Raw genomic sequence first — 18,156 nt, 5'->3', positions numbered from 1 at the left:
TTATGGAAAGGACATAAGATACACAGAAATGCACAACTTGCAAATCTTCAAGTCCTTGGTGCCTTTGAGGAGCAATCTCCACCTAGTCTTGGTTTTTAGATTAAACTCTCCAACATGGTATCAAAGCAGAGTTGCCCTATTTTTTTTTATTTTAATCTAGCCGGAACTTTCTTCACCGCCAGTATCTAGGTGATCGGGTACTCTTGATTATCTTGACATGGGTAAACCAGCGTCCATGTCAAACGGGCAAGCGCACCGTTGCTGACGGTCCAATTTCTGTCTAGGGGTTTGGAGGCCAACCCATTCAAGTTATGGACTCAGCTTTATTCAAGGCCCATAAGCTTGTCCTTCAAGTCTTAACAAATTTCTTGAAGGTCATTCATTCTCTTGATTCTGTAAGCCCATGGTTAATGTAAGATTCTAAGATCCGGCCCAAGTAACTTAAGTAAAATATTAATGATCTCAAAAAAGTAGGCGAAGAACTTTCTTTCCTAGAGAAGTGAGGATTGAGTCTGAGATCAAAATAAAAGAAAAGGAGGGGGTAGATTCTCTTTGGGGCTCATCACAGAAACTTGTCTTGGTGGCCTGCATATCTGCCATGTGGTAGATCAGCTAAGGCTCAATTATTGGTCCTCAAACTCTCCTACACATGTTAAGTTTCTATAGAATCCGAGTTGGCCAAGTGGCAAAATAAAAATTTAGGATAGTTGGTGCATGCCAATATATATACAACTACAAAATACAAAGATCAACAGACTTACAAGGAAGAGTGTTTGATTGAATTTGAGTTTAAAATGTGATATGTGGAGAATCCAAATCATTTTCTAGATATTCAAATATTGGAATTACCACATCACCTTCAACATGGTATAAATGAGATGTGTGGTCAAGAAATACCTCACTTAGTGGCGGGGCTAAAAATTTTCCAAGAAAAAAAGGGGAGAGGGTTCCACAGGCTCTAATGTGAGGAGGAATCTGCATGTCACACCAATAGGTGTCCTAAAAAAAAGGAATCATCCATATGGGACCCACATTTTCAGAACAAGTGAAAAAAAATCATGTGAAAGAAAATTGCACACTAACGACGTGTCAATCTTTTTCCCCCCAAAAAAATGAAGAATTGTATGGTAAACTCTTAAAAAAATTATACTCAACAGGCCCAAGCCCAAGGCTTATAAAATGGGTTGCTAAAGAATGGCCTAGGCTTATCAGTGCATTTTCGATGAGATGAGCTGGAGACTGTGGATTCAGCTCCTCTCTTTGGAGGGCATTGCCCAATGAAGCAATCGATGGCTGGGCTGTGCTGCACACATCTCGGCATGTGCCCAATCAGCCATCGAGATGTATACAGTACAGTCCAGCCATTGGATGCCTCATTGGATGATGCCCTTCCAAGGGGAGGAACCTAATCCAAAGATTGTTGAGTCTACTTATCAACAAAAGTTTTGTCTCATCTAAGTTGCCACATGGCAGAACAAGAAAAAAAATCCTCTGCAGTACCTTAATCTTGCAGTATTTTGCAGTCCGGGCCTGAGAGCTCGATACGTTGAAGAAGCTTCTTGCAACGGTACCAAGCTCAATTGACTCAATGTTTTTTCTTTCATGGACTGGGCCCCAGTTCTTATTGCATATCCCAAATTCCTGATGTGGTTAACTAATTTAACGGTCCATATTGAGTTAAGAACAGTTAGTAATAGTGCCCGCCAATCTCATTTACAAACCTCTTCTGTGAATGCGAATCTCGTGGATTTTCACCCAAAAAAACAAATCTCATGGATGCGCACAAACAGAGCAATGAGGGTCAAAGGACTATTAGGTTCATTCATACATAGACTTATCCTCAAAGAATCTGAATCTCTCCAAGACTCCTACCATAACCACCACCACCACCACCACTGGGTTGGCTTTAAAATCTCCTCCACCCAATTTATAATCCCCCAAATCCTACCTTCTTTCTCTCTCCCATTTCTTCTCATATCTCTTACCCCTCTCAGTTCCATCTCTTGTTTTTCTTCACCAAAACCATGGCTGCTGCGCTCACTGCCGCAGTCTCTCTCCCATCCTCCAATTCTTCTTCTCTTTCCAGTAGAACCTCTATTACTCCCTTGGAAAGAATCAGCTACAACAAGGTAAAACGATTTAAACTTGGACAGACAGCATTCACGATCAAGACAATCTTTCTTTTTCTCACTTGGGTTATTTTCTTATTGGAATTTTATGATCTGGGTTTCGGTTCTGCAGAGCTGCTTATACTCCAGGAATGTCTCTGTTGGTAGGAAAGTAGCTCTTGTCAGAGCCCAGGTAACCACAGAAACCCCTACTAAGGTAGAGAAGGTCTCCAAGAAGAATGAGGAAGGTGTGGTGGTTAACAAATTCAAGCCCAAGAACCCCTACATTGGCAAATGCCTTCTTAACACCAAGATCACTGCTGACGATGCTCCGGGCGAAACTTGGCATATGGTCTTCGGCACCGAGGGTATGGCTTCTTCTTCATGTCTGTTCGTTATCCTTTATTCTCAGGCTGATGTAATGGTTGAGTTTTGAAAAAAAAATTTCTGGGCCATTCTTCTTTTCCCCTTTTATTCATCGTTTGGATTGTTTGGTTGGGTGATTCAGGGGAGATCCCATACAGAGAAGGGCAATCTATTGGGGTTATTGCGGATGGTGTTGACAAGAATGGGAAACCCCACAAACTGAGGTTGTACTCAATTGCTAGCAGTGCCCTTGGGGACTTTGGAGACTCCAAGACCGTATGCCTCTGTTCAGATTTCTTCTGCATTTTATCTTCACAAGCCTCTTATAGTGTATATAATTATAGTTAAAACTCATGAATAATGGACTGAGCATTAAAGTTCCCCCTCTTCTTGTCTAGTTTGTAGCTCTGTTCTATACCCAAAAATGTCGTTTTAATTGTTAAAATGGCACATTCTCACCGTAATTTAACTTATCTGTGTAATGTTTGTCGTTCTAGTTTCCCCTCATTGAATGGGTTTTCGCACTTCTGCTTTCGTACAGGTTTCTCTGTGTGTGAAGAGGCTTGTTTACACAAATGATCAAGGGGAACTAGTCAAGGGAGTCTGCTCGAACTTCCTTTGTAAGAAATTTTTGTCATGCCTTGACAGGTTATCAAAAGAATCCATGTTGTTGTTGTTGTTGTTGTTGCCTTGTTGGGTCCTAGTAGGACTAATCATTTCCCATTTAGGTGACCTGAAACCTGGAGCTGAGGTGAAGCTAACCGGACCTGTTGGGAAAGAGATGCTTATGCCCAAAGATCCTAACGCCACCATAATAATGGTAGGCTGTTCCCACTGTTATCTAACTGTAGTTGTCTTGTATGTTTTTGCTTGATTCTTTTAATGCATAATATGTGATGGATTCCTTCATTGCAGCTTGCCACTGGAACTGGAATTGCTCCTTTCAGATCATTCTTATGGAAAATGTTCTTTGAGAAGCATGAAGACTACGAGGTATATGGAGATATCCTGAAGAGTAGGATGGAATGATCATGAGCCTTGGGTTCAACTTATCCGTTGTCATGAAAATTATATTTTTATCTTTAAGAACGCTGTGTAGCCCTTGTGTTCTTTCTTTAAGATGCATATGGAACCATGAATATTCTTCTAACCAGTGCTGAACCTTCTACCCAAAACAAAACAAAAAAAGAAGTGCTGACTTCATATTTGAGGTTGCAGACTCTGCTTTTGTTTGATCTTATATGACAAAATGATGACAGTGGAGAAAATAGGTTGAGTTATTTTCTTGGGAGACCATTTTGGACAGATTTTTGCTTTGCCTGGGGCAGTTTGCTTTGGGTGCAAATCAGGATTGGTTGTGCAAGGGTACCTGCGAAGATGGTTCAGTAATTGATATATGGGATTTTGAGCTAATAATTCTCCTTTTCTTATATTCAACCAACTGCCTATAGAGGGAGGGGGAAAGTACCTTTGCCCCCTTTTAAATTCATTCCTTTGTTCCTTCGGCAGAGTTGTGAGTCGACAATAATTGCTTTACCATTCCATCAATTAGTTAGCACCAGAGAAGTGAAATGGTCTGTAACATGTTTTGCAGTTCAAAGGTTTGGCTTGGCTCTTCTTGGGTGTTCCCACAAGTAGTTCATTGCTTTACAAGGAGGTGAGCTGGATTGAATTCGAGATTACTGGCCCTTCTAGTTTTTATTATACATTCCTAGTTCAATTTCTTCCAGTTTGTTGAAATTTGTGGTAAAACTTTTCTGTATGTGTTGCATGTGACAGGAATTTGAGAAGATGAAGGACAAAGCACCAGAAAACCTTAGGGTTGACTTTGCTGTAAGCAGAGAGCAAACAAATGAGAAGGGTGATAAGATGTACATCCAAACACGAATGGCCCAGTATGCTGAGGAATTATGGGAATTACTCAAGAAAGACAACACCTATGTCTACATGTGTGGGTTGAAGGGAATGGAGAAGGGAATTGATGACATAATGGTGTCTTTGGCTGCTAAAGATGGTGAGTGATAGAAATGCTAGATATGTTAAAGATCGATTGCTGGATATGTTATAAAAGATTGATATATTCTTCCCCTTACACTCCCAACTTCCGGGTTGATACATTTGCAGGCATTGATTGGAATGAGTACAAAAGGGACTTGAAGAAGGCAGAGCAGTGGAATGTGGAAGTCTATTGATGCTTCTTCTTTATAAGAGTGTTCCTGACAAAAGAAACCACCCTCCACAATTTCTTCTTTGCCATGTAAATAGGTACCTTTTTCCGATTTCTGTTAATTTTGTTCATAAAGCAGCTGTAGTATTGGCCTCTGCAAAAGTTTTACCCAAAGAGGGATCATGGATCATATAGTGTAAAGTGAACCAACTTCAACCTCTTGTAAGCATTCTCAACTCATGCTGATATTAATCCCATTTATCGAGCATAAAGCTTAAAATAATTTTGATGCACACATGGATCTTAAATCATTGAAACTAGTATAACTTACTACCATGATATGGTTCAGTGGTACTTTATAAAGGAAGTAGTTCAAATATTCATGGATGGAAACTTTATCACGAAAAACAATGATTCCATTCACTACAACGCGACTATAATTATCAAAGGATATGGGAGATTTATGAGATATCTTCTGTGTTGCTTGTAATGTTTTCATGATGTATGGGCTAGCATCCAGTCACTATATGGACTATAGATTAGTGGATGGGCATGCTTGGATTGCCGAAGAATTGTGAACGGAGAAGGAAGTAGGGGTAAAACTGTCAAAGAAAGTCCTTAGATGAGGGACGTCGGAATGACACTGTTTTGAAAACTCAAAACAGTGTAGTTTTGTTAAGTGAAACAGTGTGGTTAATTTTATATGAGCAAACCTGATTTTGTGTAATCCTGTAATCTTCCAAGATTTTTTTTGCTCACTCCTTTTTTGTCCAAAGGAGGAGAAAACAACTCTTTTTGGGAGCATTGTTCCTGTGCAAACAAAAGATTGAGCGAAATGACTGCCCCACCCCCATGAAAGGCAGAAATCTCACCCATGTTGATGTTTAATCATGCCCTCCCATTTGCATGTGCTGGCATAGGAGCGTCACTCACGGGCAGAGAACTTGTCCCCCCTCCCCCCTAAAGAAAGCTCTCTTATTCGTAGGGCTACAACAGGGTTGGGTTGGGCTGGGCTGGGCTTTTTAAAACCCTAACCCAATGTTGAGTCCCTTTAGCTGGGCCCAGACCCGGCCCGACCCCGACTCAGGCCAAAATAATCCAACCTTGATCCGCTTTTAGGGTCGGGCCATGTTGACCCTAATTGGCCCTGACCAAGGGGAGGGGGAAGGGAGATGTAGGGGTGGGGCCAAGCTGAGGGTGGGGGGGGGAGGGTGATGTAGGGTTGGGCCATGCTGGGGTGAAGAAGACAGAAGAAAGAAGAAGAAAAACACACAAAAAAAAAAGAAGAAGAAGACAGGGTAGCACTGGGCTGGGTTGGGCTCAGTCCGAGGCCTCAACCCTGGCCCGGCCCAACCCTGTCTTAGGGCTAAAAATTTACAACCCCTGACCCACCCTCAGGGCCAGGGTTTCTCAGTCCAGGCCCTGTTCGGGCTTAGGGTAGGCTCGGACTGTTAGGGCCAAACTTGCACCCCTACTTATTTCTATCAAATGAAGTGTCTGAAATACTCTCCATTTATCTTCAGTAATCATTGATTTGTGTACTCTGTCAACTACAATACCTCTCTTAAAATAATAAAGGGAAAAAGATCCCTGCTTGGTGGTGTTTCCTACAACCTCTAGTAGAGCACCATGAAATGATGCCTCTACCCCTGGTTAGACACCCACGCATGCTCCCCCATTGGCCCAAATGCTTGTATAGAGACCATGCGACCAAGTAGCGATCTCCTGCCCAATAATAAAATAAAGGTTTCCTACCTAGTCCACTAACGAACTCTTACTTAAACAAATTAACAAATATGTATGGTATTATCAGTTATCATTGTAAAATAGAGTCTTACACAACATCTTTTGATCATTGGATGAAGGGAAAACGTCTAAACCATTCAATCATCCACCACATCTCTCTACTGCTACAACTCATAGCTCTCTCTCTCTCTCTCTCTCTCTCTCTCTCTCTCTCTCTCTCTCTCTCTCTCTCTCTCTCTCTCTCTCTCTCTCTCTCTCTCTCTCTCTCTCTCTCTCTCTCTCTCTCTCTCTCTCTCTCTCTCTCTGAGCTCACTACAACCATTTTCGCGGAGCCTGCAACCATACTCATTTTTCTTTTAAAAAAATGGATTGAAGAATACAGATGATTTTGAAATTTGAAAACTGAATGAGCTATTTTAAAGGGAAATTAGTAAAAGAGAATCCATTAGAGAGATTCAATCTTTGGCTCTACACAGAGGAACTGTGAGAAGCATGCATCAAATGAACGTCGCTCGCCCCAATCTTCGACCTACCCCACCCACACCCACACCCACGGCATGAGGAGAATGGATCATCTGCACGTACCAACAAGTGAACGTACATGTGAGAGCCAACCACCTGTCCTATTTTTGTCATTTACAATGGAAGGAGGGGTTTATATGAAAACAAAATTAAAATGTGATTGGCTCTCACATGTACGTTCACCTGTTGGTATGTGCAGAGGAACCGAACTCCATCATGAGTACTAATACATCAAACGACTAATGGTTTCTTTACTTCTAACCCCATCTCTAGTAACCGTGACAAGGGCTCACGATGGGGTGGCTGCAGGCCAACAATGCACATTAGGACTTAGGAGGCGATTGTGGTTGACGGTGGTGGGGAGAGAGATGCAGAGAGGGGGAGACATGAATTGCGTTGTGTATAATTCAGACAGTGGATCATGGATGATTCAATGATACTAGATCGATTGACTAAGATGTTTGTCACTTCATCCAATGGTCAATAATGTGCTTACATACAATATCAATATACATCATTATTGTATACATGGACAAATAGATTCCTAGGCTCCCTAGTCACATGTCAAACTTAAGCTCAATGGGAATTAGCCAATTGCTAAAATAAAGTGTTGGAAAGTTGAAACTTTGGAATATTACACATTAGTGATTGGTGTAATGTAGGTGTTCATAGACATATACAAGTAATGCACCACTAATGAGGGTCTCTTGATCTTCAACCTGACTAGTTCTCCAAGCATTCGTATATGCCTCTACACGTGCGCATTGAGTTAGCATTGGATCCTATGAAAACTATAGAAGCCATGAAACTAGCCCCAAGAAAGTAAGAGGAGTCAAACTCATGACACGTGTAGATTTAGACATGCGCCCTGGCCAACTAACCTACACCCTTAGATTTAAAAAAAATAAATAAGAATATATGACAAGGTTGGCCACATCACGAGCTTTAGATAAGCTAATGACATACAAAAATTATAAGGCTAGACATAGAAAGGCAAGAGGGTGGTCTTTTCTAAACAGAAGATAAAGGGTGACACATGCTAAGCAACTACCCTCATACCCGACCTTTTACATAAAATCATAACAAGGTAAGAAAAAATGAAACCAAGGACCAGTGGAAGAAAACTTTCCCCTTTTTCTTTTGGGAGGGGGTAGGGTTTCTCACTGACCAATTGGAGCTTACCACATCATTCATTCACATGATTCAAAATCCCATTTCGAAGTGATTGATTCAGCTCATCCTGACCGTTCCGTGAGATTGAAAAAGACTGTTTTAGGTCTTAAGTTCAGCACATGTCAGCATCATCTACCTTTCACCCTCTCCCCCCACCCAAAAACAAAAAAAAAAAACTTCATCTTCCACTATCATGTATTAATTAAACTTAAACCTTTCTGTGATTGATAGTTATATGATTTTTATGAGGTCTTTAACTCTTTAATCTTTATTATTTATTTGGTTTTGCTTTTGGGTCCTTTTTTCCATTCCAACTCTTTCTTTTTGGCTTTATCGGGAACAGCAAAAGCACCATCGCTTTGTCCCATCATATCCCCACATATTCACGCTTTGACCGTCCCGTCCCACTGCCATTACCCCTTTGACTACCTACTTCTACCTCTACACTCCTCTTACTCTAAATAAAATCTAAAATTTCCTTTTTTTTAATATTTTTTAAGGATTTCATATTTTTCTTTTAGGTTAAATACGCATAACCCCTTTCATCAAAAAATAAATAAATAAATAAAACGCATATCTCTTAAAATGGATCTAATATTCTTCCACCCATAAGATTTTGATAATTTCATACGCACCCCTTAAAAATTTCATATATATCTCTTATTTTTCAAGCTAAAGCTAGTTAAGTTCACTCCGTTAATTTCAGACGTTAAATACTAACATGAAATAGATAATGTACAATTATATTCTTTTTAGGATTTAATTACCAAAATGCCCTTAAATTAAAAAACATAAAACGATAACAATTGAAAAATCAAAATACCCAAATCGTCCTTTCCCCCTTTCCCTTTCTTTCTTTCCCTTTCTCCCTTTCTCCCTTTCTTCCTTAATTCTAAGCGAAGGGGGACAAAACAAATTCGCCATGACCAAGCTCTGCCACTCCCAACACTGAAAGGGCTCATTGGAAGAAACCTTTGTATACTAGATCACTTTCTTTTTTTTTTCCTATAAAGATTTCTACCTCAAGATGGGATCTTTAGTCCGTATATAGACCTAAATCTTCTCCCTGAACGTATTACCCCCCAAATCGAGCCCAAGCTCGAACCCCTTGACGAAGAACCATACTTCTTAGCCCCGAACTCTGACCCTAGTTCCGACGTTGTTGAAGAAATCTCTTCGGTTTCAGACATTATTGGCAATGACGAAAATGATGTCTACTCACAATACTACCAGACATCTGAGCTTTTCCAGTCTGTTTTCGCCAAGAGGATGCAACAGTATTCCGATTTGACGGTTGTGGATCTGAATTCACTTGCAATTGTTCCTCAACCTGAGGAAGAAAGTGTCTCTACGAAATTGTGCAATACCTGAATTACTTCGTTCCGTTACCAAGTTTTTTCATAACCAAATTCACCCTCACCCCAAGAAGAAAAAAAAAATTGTATTGATGATTGAATTACATTCATTTTCTTCATTTTTCCTTCAAAATTATTCCCAAATTCGAATTTGCTACGAGTTATGGATGTGTGCCTATGCCTAATAAGAAAATATGGGAAAAACCTTCGGACGCAGTTTAGGAAGTATTCAAAACAAAAAAAGGATGGAAGGTGAAGAGTGGTAGAAGAAAGGTAAAAACTGTTGGGGTCATATTCGTGCTTTGAATCTTTTTTCAATGGTCGGAAGAGGCAGCGGCGATTCGAATTTGTGGAGGCCGTTCAGAGCCACCATTTCGTTTCCAGAAAGCCCTCCTCCACCACACCTCGAACCCTCTCTGGATGTTGGGGCAATTCTCACCGGAGTTTTTTTCCAAAAAAAAAAAAAAAATTTCTCACCGAAGTTGATGAATTGATTAAACCAAGCCAGCAAAATCTCCTATTGCTAGAGCAAAGGCAAGGTGAGGATGGTATTGCTGAGGCCATCTTCGATCAGTTGACGGTCGAGGCCCTTAGAAGCTCTCCTCATCCAACCAAAATCATCGTAAAACAGTTCCAACCATGTCTGCAAGATCAAGCATCTTACCTCCTTGGAAGCCAACAGCTGTCCCCTTCCAATTCATACAATTTAGAAATTTGATGAAGAGGACGAGGATGCTCTATGACTCTCTGTGGATCTTTTCGACCCTCAAAGATGAAAGAGGGAGAACTAATGGCAAGAGACTGATGGGAGAAAACTTCAATCAGTTTCCTCTGCTTCCACCATTCAGAGAAGCAGGAGAAGTAGAAGAGGAAGAAGACTTCAATCAATTTTCTGAGCTCCAACAAGGGTTGAGGAAGTGTTCGATCGCAAAAGGGAAAGGGAGAAAGGGTGATTTGGGTATTTGAATTTTTAATTTCTGTCGTTTTATATTTTTTAATTTAAGGGCTTTTTGGTAATTAAACCTTAAAAAGGATATAATTGTACATTACCTGTTTCATGTTAGCATTTAACGTATGAAATTAATGGAATGGACTTAACTGCCTTAAGATTAAAAAATATGGGGTGTACGTGAGATTTTCATGAGATGCATGTGAAATTGTTAGAACCTTAACGGTGCATGAGAAATATTAGGTCCATTTTAAGAGGTTAGGCGTATTTAATTATTTTCTTTTTAATGATAAAATATCAAAAAGTGGTCGGCAACTTATAAGTAGTGGGTAAAAGTATCAGAAGTCAGAAGTCAGAATAGAGAACTGGTCCTCATCCCTCACCTAGCATGACATCAGATGAGAGTGACCTAAGCATGTCAATTGGTTCAGTTTTCGGTTTGGTTTTGGTTCGATTCAAAATTAGAACCAAACCGAAACCTAACAAAAGTGTGTGTTTCTAAATCGACTTAGTTTGTATTCGGTATTTTGGTAAACTTTTAATATCTTTATAACAACAAACCCTTGTTTGTTAGGGTCATAATCTACTAATTTTTTGATAAATATTGAATTAATATAAAATTTACTATAAACATTAATTAAAACATTAAAAATGAACATAATTTATCATGTTTTTTATTCACTTTGAAATGAATAATTTGATTCGGTTTATAATGAAATCGAACCAAGCCATTAAAAGATGCCTGATTTTTAAACCAAAATTGAAGAGATTAAATTCGGTTTCAATTCAATTTGATTCTAAATTGACACCCTTAGATGAGAGATCCCTCCCTCCTTAAGGCCTTGCTACTAAAAAAAATGTTGATCTTTAAAGGTTAAACTGGAGTACGGTTTTAGTAGTTGGTGGCTGATACCATTTTAGATCATTCTAAATCGGGCCGGATCGGATGCATTTATCTCCTTTTTTTTTTCTTAAAAAATAGAGAAGTTTTATATTTTTTACTCTTGGTCTGTATCGATACACCAATCTTCAATCTTCCCCCTAAAATCAGTATCAGCTTCTACATATTTCAATACGAATTGCCTGATCCAAACGATAACTTGGGTTAGAGTTCAAACCGGAACTCAACAAAACCAAGCAAATTGGTTTTCTGCTTCCTTCCATCTAGCCAATCGATTTTGGGAAGGGATGTGCCATCATCCATTAGTGGATGAAAAATATAATTTCCCCTAAATTCTCTAGATACAAGTAATACCTATTTTTAGCAAGTAAATATAAGGATTAGAATTAGGCTTTGGTATAAAGCTTTGGATTATGTTTATAAATTATAACGCATTGGTATAATTGCTTGTTTGATTTCACATAGTCCGGCTCCGTTTTTTTCGGTATAAAAATTTACTTATAAATTTTTACGTGATAAATTTTAATTTGTAAATATCAAATTTTACATGTTGAAAAGTTTTCAAATGTTTGTTTTCATGAAAAAACAAATATTAGAACACTTTTCAACATTTAAAATTTTACATATAAATTTTTTTGAAGTGCTTGAAAATATTCCAAGTAAAATTTTACGTTGAAGCAAATAGAGCTTATCATAGATATGACATAGAAAATTTTACGTTGCAAGTAATTAAAGGACAGAGAATGTTACCTTAAAAAAAAAAGAGAGAAGAGAGAGCCCTAATTATCGAGTTGTACAAAATATGCCCCCAAGTGAAAATCATAATGTGACCATCTTGTTTAATTTAAAAATAAAATAAGATACTACATGTGTTATGTGTACCAGACTACAAGGGGAGGGGTTTGCAAAATTTTTGCCCTTACCATTGTTCTTTTGAATAATATTTTTTGGGGGAAAAGAACACTACCTGAACTCGCCAGCATGGCTCCTACGCCTAGACAAAGAAACGCCTGAAAGTATTGTGCAGTCCCATGAAAAGACGGAAATCCTACCAAGGACGATGTTTGTACATGCACTCTCATTGGCCAACGTGCGCGTGCAGGCTCTAGAGGGCCGAGCAATGATCTCTCTTCCATATTTTTTTTGCTCTTGCACTTAAACAAGAGCGTGCAAAAGCATTGTTCTACCCTCCCATGAAATAAAAAATTGCATCTATGTTTATGCACATGTGTGTGTCTCATTGGACCCTGCTACAGGCACTACATGATCAGATACCAGTCTCTTGCCCTTTTTTTTTTTAGGGGGGGAGGGAGGGGGAAGAGAATGCTACCCGATCGCATGCGATGCACAGTTCGTTGTTCAAACAAAGGGCTACATGAAATTAGCACCATGCCCTCATGGATTTCCACCTTTCCATCGAAGTACGACGATCATTTTCATGTGGCCTAGTTTCTGGGCACACGAACCATGTGCCGCATACGACCAGGTAGCGTTCTTTCTACCTTCAGAGATTTTTGCCTTTCCATGGGGTGCGACGATCATTTCGTGCGACCCTATTTCTGGGCGCAAGAACCATGTGCCACACGTGACCAGGTAGCGTTCTTTCTCATTTTTTTTTAAATAAGATTTCCCTTTACCGCTTGGTGACGGTTTACCACTCCATCTTATGGTTCACAAAACCTATAAGGTTTTAGTATATTTCCCAAAATACACTCCTACGCGCATTTGAAGCCTCATAGTGATTGGATTCCCATTCACCATTGCTTAAGCAAAACTTTTTTGGGTAAACGGCTTACGGAAAACTTGATCCCTTTTTACGTATGATCTCATCAGATGTGTCACGTCTATACTGGATTGACTACTGACAAGGTACCAACAATTGTACTAGAAATTAAGGACTGTAATAGAGCCTAGCCACCAGGAGATTTCGAGTTCAAGATCTCTTATTCCTCATCTGGTCTAGGTTCCCTTCACACCCCTTAAAAAAATGCATTACATTTTTTTTTTTTCTTTCTAAACAATATTCAACCATCATCAAACTATGAGTTGTTTTTAGCCACTTTGTATCCAATTGATTGTCATATGCAACGGTTCATTTTGGTTCAAAATTAACAATTGAATAGGGGAGGGTGGATCTACCTCAATGAAATTTAGGCACAAATGACCTAGCAGAAAGTCATTCTCAACTCAGCCTTCGAAGGCAAATCAATGGATACTATATTTTTGCCTTAATCAAATGGTTCGTTTCTGGTCTGTATACTGCTTGTGGTTGGACCGGCTAATCCACAAGAGCGATTTCTCGTACCAGACGGACGTTGACAAAGAGAAAGAGGAAAAAAAACCAAGAAATGTTAAAAACTGAAAAGGAGTACAACACAACCTCGTGAACTCATTAAATTCAGCAGTAATTGCATTTAATTAGAATAGTAGTGGAGAAGACCAAGAACAACTCAGCTACCTATTCCCAATTTCCAAAATCCCTTTAATACCTATTTAAAAAAAAAAAAGAGAGTCCAAACTCCTTGTTACGAAACCCTAATATCCAACGGCAACTATTACTTAAGCCTTGAATTACCCAACCCCAACCGTTGGATTATTCCAAGAAAAGCCAAAACGTCGCAAGGAAAGAAAAAGTGAGCCGAGATGATGATACGGAAAACAGGAATAGAAGCCGAGAGAGATATTTTCCCCCCTTCTTTATTGTCTTTTTAGTTGTTAAAGGTGACGTGGCAAAGTATTCGATGCCAGCTGGACATGCATCTTCTCATATTAAGGAGTCCTTTTTATTATTAGTCCTTTGGGAATCCTTGATGAAGAGTGAGTAATAAAAACAGAAACTAAGGGAAAAAAGGAACAAAAGCGGGGGCGGCCGTGTTTGGTTCGTGTTCTCTCTCTTTCTCTCTCCTTCTCCTTCTATATATATGGTATTTGGTTGTATAAATCTCAATCCCCTCAACTCGTTTTGAGAGTTTAGGGTTTCGTGTGTTTTCTTTGTTTTGTTTTCCTATTCCCCCATTTGGGATTAGGGTTTTGGGATCTAAGGAGGAATGGCGCAAGGAGGCAGCAGATCTACCGGAGTGGTGAAGTGGTTCAATGCCCAGAAAGGGTTTGGATTCATCACTCCTGATGATGGAAACGCGGAGCTTTTCGTTCATCAATCATCCATCAGGTCTGAAGGATACCGAAGCCTTGCGGAGGGGGAAAACGTGGAGTTCGTTGTCGATACGGGAGAAGATGGGAGGACGAAGGCTGTGGATGTGACTGGTCCCAACGGCGCTGAAGTTCAAGGAAGCAGCAGGTCTGATGGTTTCGGTGGCGGTGGTGGAAGGGGCAGCCGTGGTGGGGGTTATGGTTTTGGAAGCGGAGGTGGTGGTGGTGGTTACAGTGGTGGAGGTGGTGGATACGGCGGGTATAACGGTGGGGGTGGTAGAGGTGGTGGTCGAAGGGGTGGAGGTGGTTACGGTGGTGGAAGTTACGGCGGTGGTGCCGGTGGTTACGGTGGAGGCGGCGGTGGTGGTGGTGGATGTTACAACTGCGGTGAGACTGGGCACTTGGCAAGGGACTGTCAGCAGGGAGGCGGAAGGTATGGCAGTGGTGGTGGTGGAGGCGGCGGCGGTGGTGGTGGCTGCTACAATTGTGGGGAGCAAGGTCATTTTGCGAGGGAATGCCCTAGCAATGCCGGTTCCAGAAACTGAATAAAGTAAAATGCTATCTCTTTTCTTTTACTATATTTTGGTTTCTCTATTTCAATCTGGGTAAACCCAGTGTGGTCTTCTTTCTCCTGCACAGGGTTTTGTTATTAGGCTCCGTCCAAGTTTGCGTTCCAGTGGTTGTTGGAGAGTGGTTTATAATCCCTTTTCTTCTGTTTGGCATCTTCGTCGTATAGTAGACTGAACTCTTCTCTTTTCTCCTTTGCCCTTCTTTCCATTTTAAATTTGGTTAAATAGACATGATTAATGTTTACCTTTTTTGTTTAATTTCTTGGAAGGAGGTGTAAATGAAGGATGAAGTTTGACATTTTGGCAAATTGGCATTCTCTTTTCATAGAAATAGTTGATAGTTTGGTTTTAATTAATTATAATGTTTCGTTTAATCTCAACTTTGTTTCAGTCTTGGATGATCTGTGTTTTTATTCTATGCAAAATTTATGTTGTTTAGTACCAATATTCTGCTCTAGTTTGGTTTTAATTAATTATAATGTTTCGTTTAATCTCAACTTTGTTTCAGTCTTGGATGATCTATGTTTTTATTCTATGCAAAGTTCATGTTGTTTAGTACGAATACTCTGCTCTAGTTTTTCCCTCTTAGTTGTTTGCAAAAAGTTCACAATATTAAGAAGGATCACATACCCCTTTTTTTTTTTTAATTTAAATTCTACTAGGTTTTTTGCAAGTAACTGTTGATTTTATATATTAAATCGTCTATTTTTCTTCTGTTCTATGGTTTGATTATGCTAGAAGTTCTCGATCGACAGTGTCCTGTTTCTGCTATCTTCTAGGGTGTCAATTCTCACTTCGTCCCATGATTCTAATATCTTCTTTCAGTAGAACATTCATTTTTCTGATGAGAGAAATACCATATACTTTACACAATGATTCTGATTTCTGGTTTTTGTAAGAACACCACCCAAGTTTCTGATGAGCGAAATACTGTACTGAACAGTGTCTACACAATCAATGTGCAACTCTCATTTTCATTCTTAGCCAAAATCAAGAGAGGAGGAAAGAACTTTATGATCTTTAGTCAGCCCAATAGGAACCGATAGAAGAGACCGAAGCTTGAGAGATATCTAAGAAATAATGAGAGCAGGTCTCATGGATGGGGCCGGACCAGCCCTGAGACTCTCATCTATATGACAAAACTAAGTGGCCCACCCATAGATTCTCTATGACGCGGTTCATAACACCTTTTGACAACCATTAATGTGTTGGGAAAAATCAAAATTTTGATAGAATTTTTATCGATTCAGGTTTTCCAACTTAATTAAACAATGTGTTACAGTTAACCCCTTTCTTAGTTATTCAGTTCTTTCTTATCCTAGAATTTCGGCCAGGTTGCCACTTATCTCCATGACTCGTTCTTTATTATGTAGCTTGAGGTCCTCCGACTATCATGTAGTTTGAGGTCTTCAGGTCCCTCTCTCTCTCTCTCTCTCTCTCTCTCCCTCTCTCTCGTTAGCAACATCAACCCACCCTTACCTTTAACACCTCTCCAACCACACCCTACTCTTTTCAAAGCCCCTGATGAAGAACCTAGATGCCCATTTGCTACATGATGATTTTGATTCCTCTTCTCCTCTTCTCCTCTTCTCCTCTTCTCTGCTAATTTCGGTATGGTTATGTAAATGATAGACTAACCATTTTGTTGAATCTCTCTCTTCTCAAACCTAATGTGGTGGTCAGCTTGTCTGTAGAATTGAGCTTGCATCTACGAACTCTTCTGGTCCTCCCCCAAGAAGCAACTTGGCAGAAAGAAAATACCTGAGCACAACAAACAGTATCCTTCCTCCAACACAACGTACACCGTCCCTTCTGCAATCAACACTCTCACTTACTGGCCCCATCTTCCACTCTTATTCACTTGCGTCTCCGCCACTTCCGGTTAATCTGCAACAACCTTTCTCGCTCTCTACACTAAGGGTAAAATAGGCAAAATAAAAATAACTAACATTAAGCGAACATTATTGGAACTTGAGGTACTTGAAATATCATCTTTATGCGACATGAGTTACCACAAAAGATAAAATTTTAAATGTTGAATGTGTAATTTCTCCGAAACTTGTCCTTTTATAAAAGATATGAGGGTTTCCCTCATCTACAACAACACAAACGAACAATGCAACAACCAGACCATCCCAAGCACTAAGTTTGGGATTGTAGTTGAAGATAGACGGGCCGTAATAGACCGACAGAGGACGTAAATTTAACTGAGTTGAATAGGCTGGAAATGGGCTTCTCTTCCCTTGCTTTTTTATTCGAGGATTGCCACCGCCCTACCTATTTGAAGGGTGGCATAAATTTTTGGTCACCAAAGCGGTTGCTGTTGCAACTTCCTTCCGGCAATGTTCATTTGCACACTACGAGAGATGTAAAGTCGTGGCCAACTGCTTGTATTTCAACCAATCCTTGTGGGCTCTACAAAAGCAACCGAAAACAAAACCCAATACCAAAAATCATCCCCGGAGAGAGTAAATACAGACAGATCTTCCTGGCTGGAATAATTGGCAAATGCTCTAGTTTTGATCTCCACATGTCCTGTTTTCGATACTGAAATCAGATTTGAAATTCGCTACTTGCATTTAAGAGTGCCTAAACATCCAAATTGAAGAAATCGTTTATTGAAATTGAACTCTTAACATTTATACCGAAACTTGCATACTTGAAAAAATAAATTGTTTGTTTAAAAACCGTTTTAAAACTGTATTCTTGTGTCAAACTAGTTTGCTTGCTATAATTTTATTGTACATTGGTTTACTATGTCAACTAAAGAAAGGCGTTACCATAAAAAAAAAAAAAAAACTAAAGAAAGGCAATATTAGATTATGAAATGTCAAATTTTGGCCGTAATTGAATGATTCAAAACACACTAAACTGAACTAAATCGAACCATTTAACTTAAACCACAGTTTAACACCCTACTTGCAAATAGGACTCGGCCATAACTTCAAATATCGCTTCTAATCAGAGACCTGTCACAGTAAATGCAAAAGTTTAATCAATGTCCTATGTTTCTTCCATGATCCTTCTCCAGCTGATGCGATTTGTCTGTTAAAGATCCATTATTCGTTGAAGCTGCCGATGGTGGTGGAAGAGAGCGGCGATGGAAGTGGAGGAGAGAGCTCAATTCTGGAGTAAAAATGTATTTGATTA

At 39.6% G+C, this 18,156-nt stretch overlaps 2 protein-coding genes and 1 long non-coding RNA gene across 3 annotated transcripts; 2 read left to right on the top strand and 1 right to left on the bottom strand.

Moving 5' to 3' along the window:
* Positions 1 to 1,949: 1,949 nt before the first annotated feature.
* LOC122661266 (ferredoxin--NADP reductase, leaf isozyme, chloroplastic-like) lies at positions 1,950 to 4,904 on the top strand. Its single transcript, XM_043856612.1, has 9 exons — positions 1,950 to 2,129; positions 2,242 to 2,476; positions 2,617 to 2,750; positions 3,016 to 3,094; positions 3,203 to 3,294; positions 3,390 to 3,467; positions 4,069 to 4,131; positions 4,254 to 4,488; positions 4,599 to 4,904. The coding sequence occupies exons 1-9, from the start codon at positions 2,025 to 2,027 to the stop codon at positions 4,664 to 4,666; spliced, it is 1,089 nt and encodes a 362-aa protein (XP_043712547.1). The 5' UTR covers positions 1,950 to 2,024; the 3' UTR covers positions 4,667 to 4,904.
* LOC122661269 lies at positions 2,647 to 9,384 on the bottom strand. The gene is made up of 3 exons (XR_006332854.1): positions 9,375 to 9,384; positions 6,550 to 6,551; positions 2,647 to 2,839 (listed from the first exon to the last, which is right to left on the bottom strand). It is a non-coding gene; the product is annotated as an uncharacterized LOC122661269 (long non-coding RNA).
* Positions 9,385 to 14,267: 4,883 nt separating this feature from the next.
* Positions 14,268 to 15,362, top strand: LOC122661268 (glycine-rich protein 2-like). The gene is made up of 2 exons (XM_043856613.1): positions 14,268 to 14,987; positions 15,077 to 15,362. Exon 1 carries the CDS (start codon positions 14,335 to 14,337, stop codon positions 14,980 to 14,982), a length of 648 nt encoding a protein of 215 aa, XP_043712548.1. The 5' UTR covers positions 14,268 to 14,334; the 3' UTR covers positions 14,983 to 14,987; positions 15,077 to 15,362.
* The last annotated feature ends 2,794 nt before the right edge of the window (positions 15,363 to 18,156 follow it).

The sequence above is a fragment of the Telopea speciosissima genome, chromosome 5 (genome assembly GCF_018873765.1).
Source record: "Telopea speciosissima isolate NSW1024214 ecotype Mountain lineage chromosome 5, Tspe_v1, whole genome shotgun sequence".
Taxonomy (NCBI): domain Eukaryota; kingdom Viridiplantae; phylum Streptophyta; class Magnoliopsida; order Proteales; family Proteaceae; genus Telopea; species Telopea speciosissima.
Note: the sequence above shows the minus strand (reverse complement) of the source record. Positions and strands in the feature narration are given on the sequence as shown.

What these genes read in the sequence shown, in the direction of transcription:
- LOC122661268 (XM_043856613.1), top strand. Translation starts at nt 14,335, where the DNA reads ATGGCGCAAGGAGGCAGCAGATCTACCGGAGTGGTGAAGTGGTTCAAT.
- LOC122661266 (XM_043856612.1), top strand. Translation starts at nt 2,025, where the DNA reads ATGGCTGCTGCGCTCACTGCCGCAGTCTCTCTCCCATCCTCCAATTCT. An exon ending in CTAACGCCACCATAATAATG is followed by an intron (nt 3,295 to 3,389) that starts GTAGGCTGTTCC and finishes CCTTCATTGCAG; the next exon opens with CTTGCCACTGGAACTGGAAT. An exon ending in GTTCATTGCTTTACAAGGAG is followed by an intron (nt 4,132 to 4,253) that starts GTGAGCTGGATT and finishes TGCATGTGACAG; the next exon opens with GAATTTGAGAAGATGAAGGA.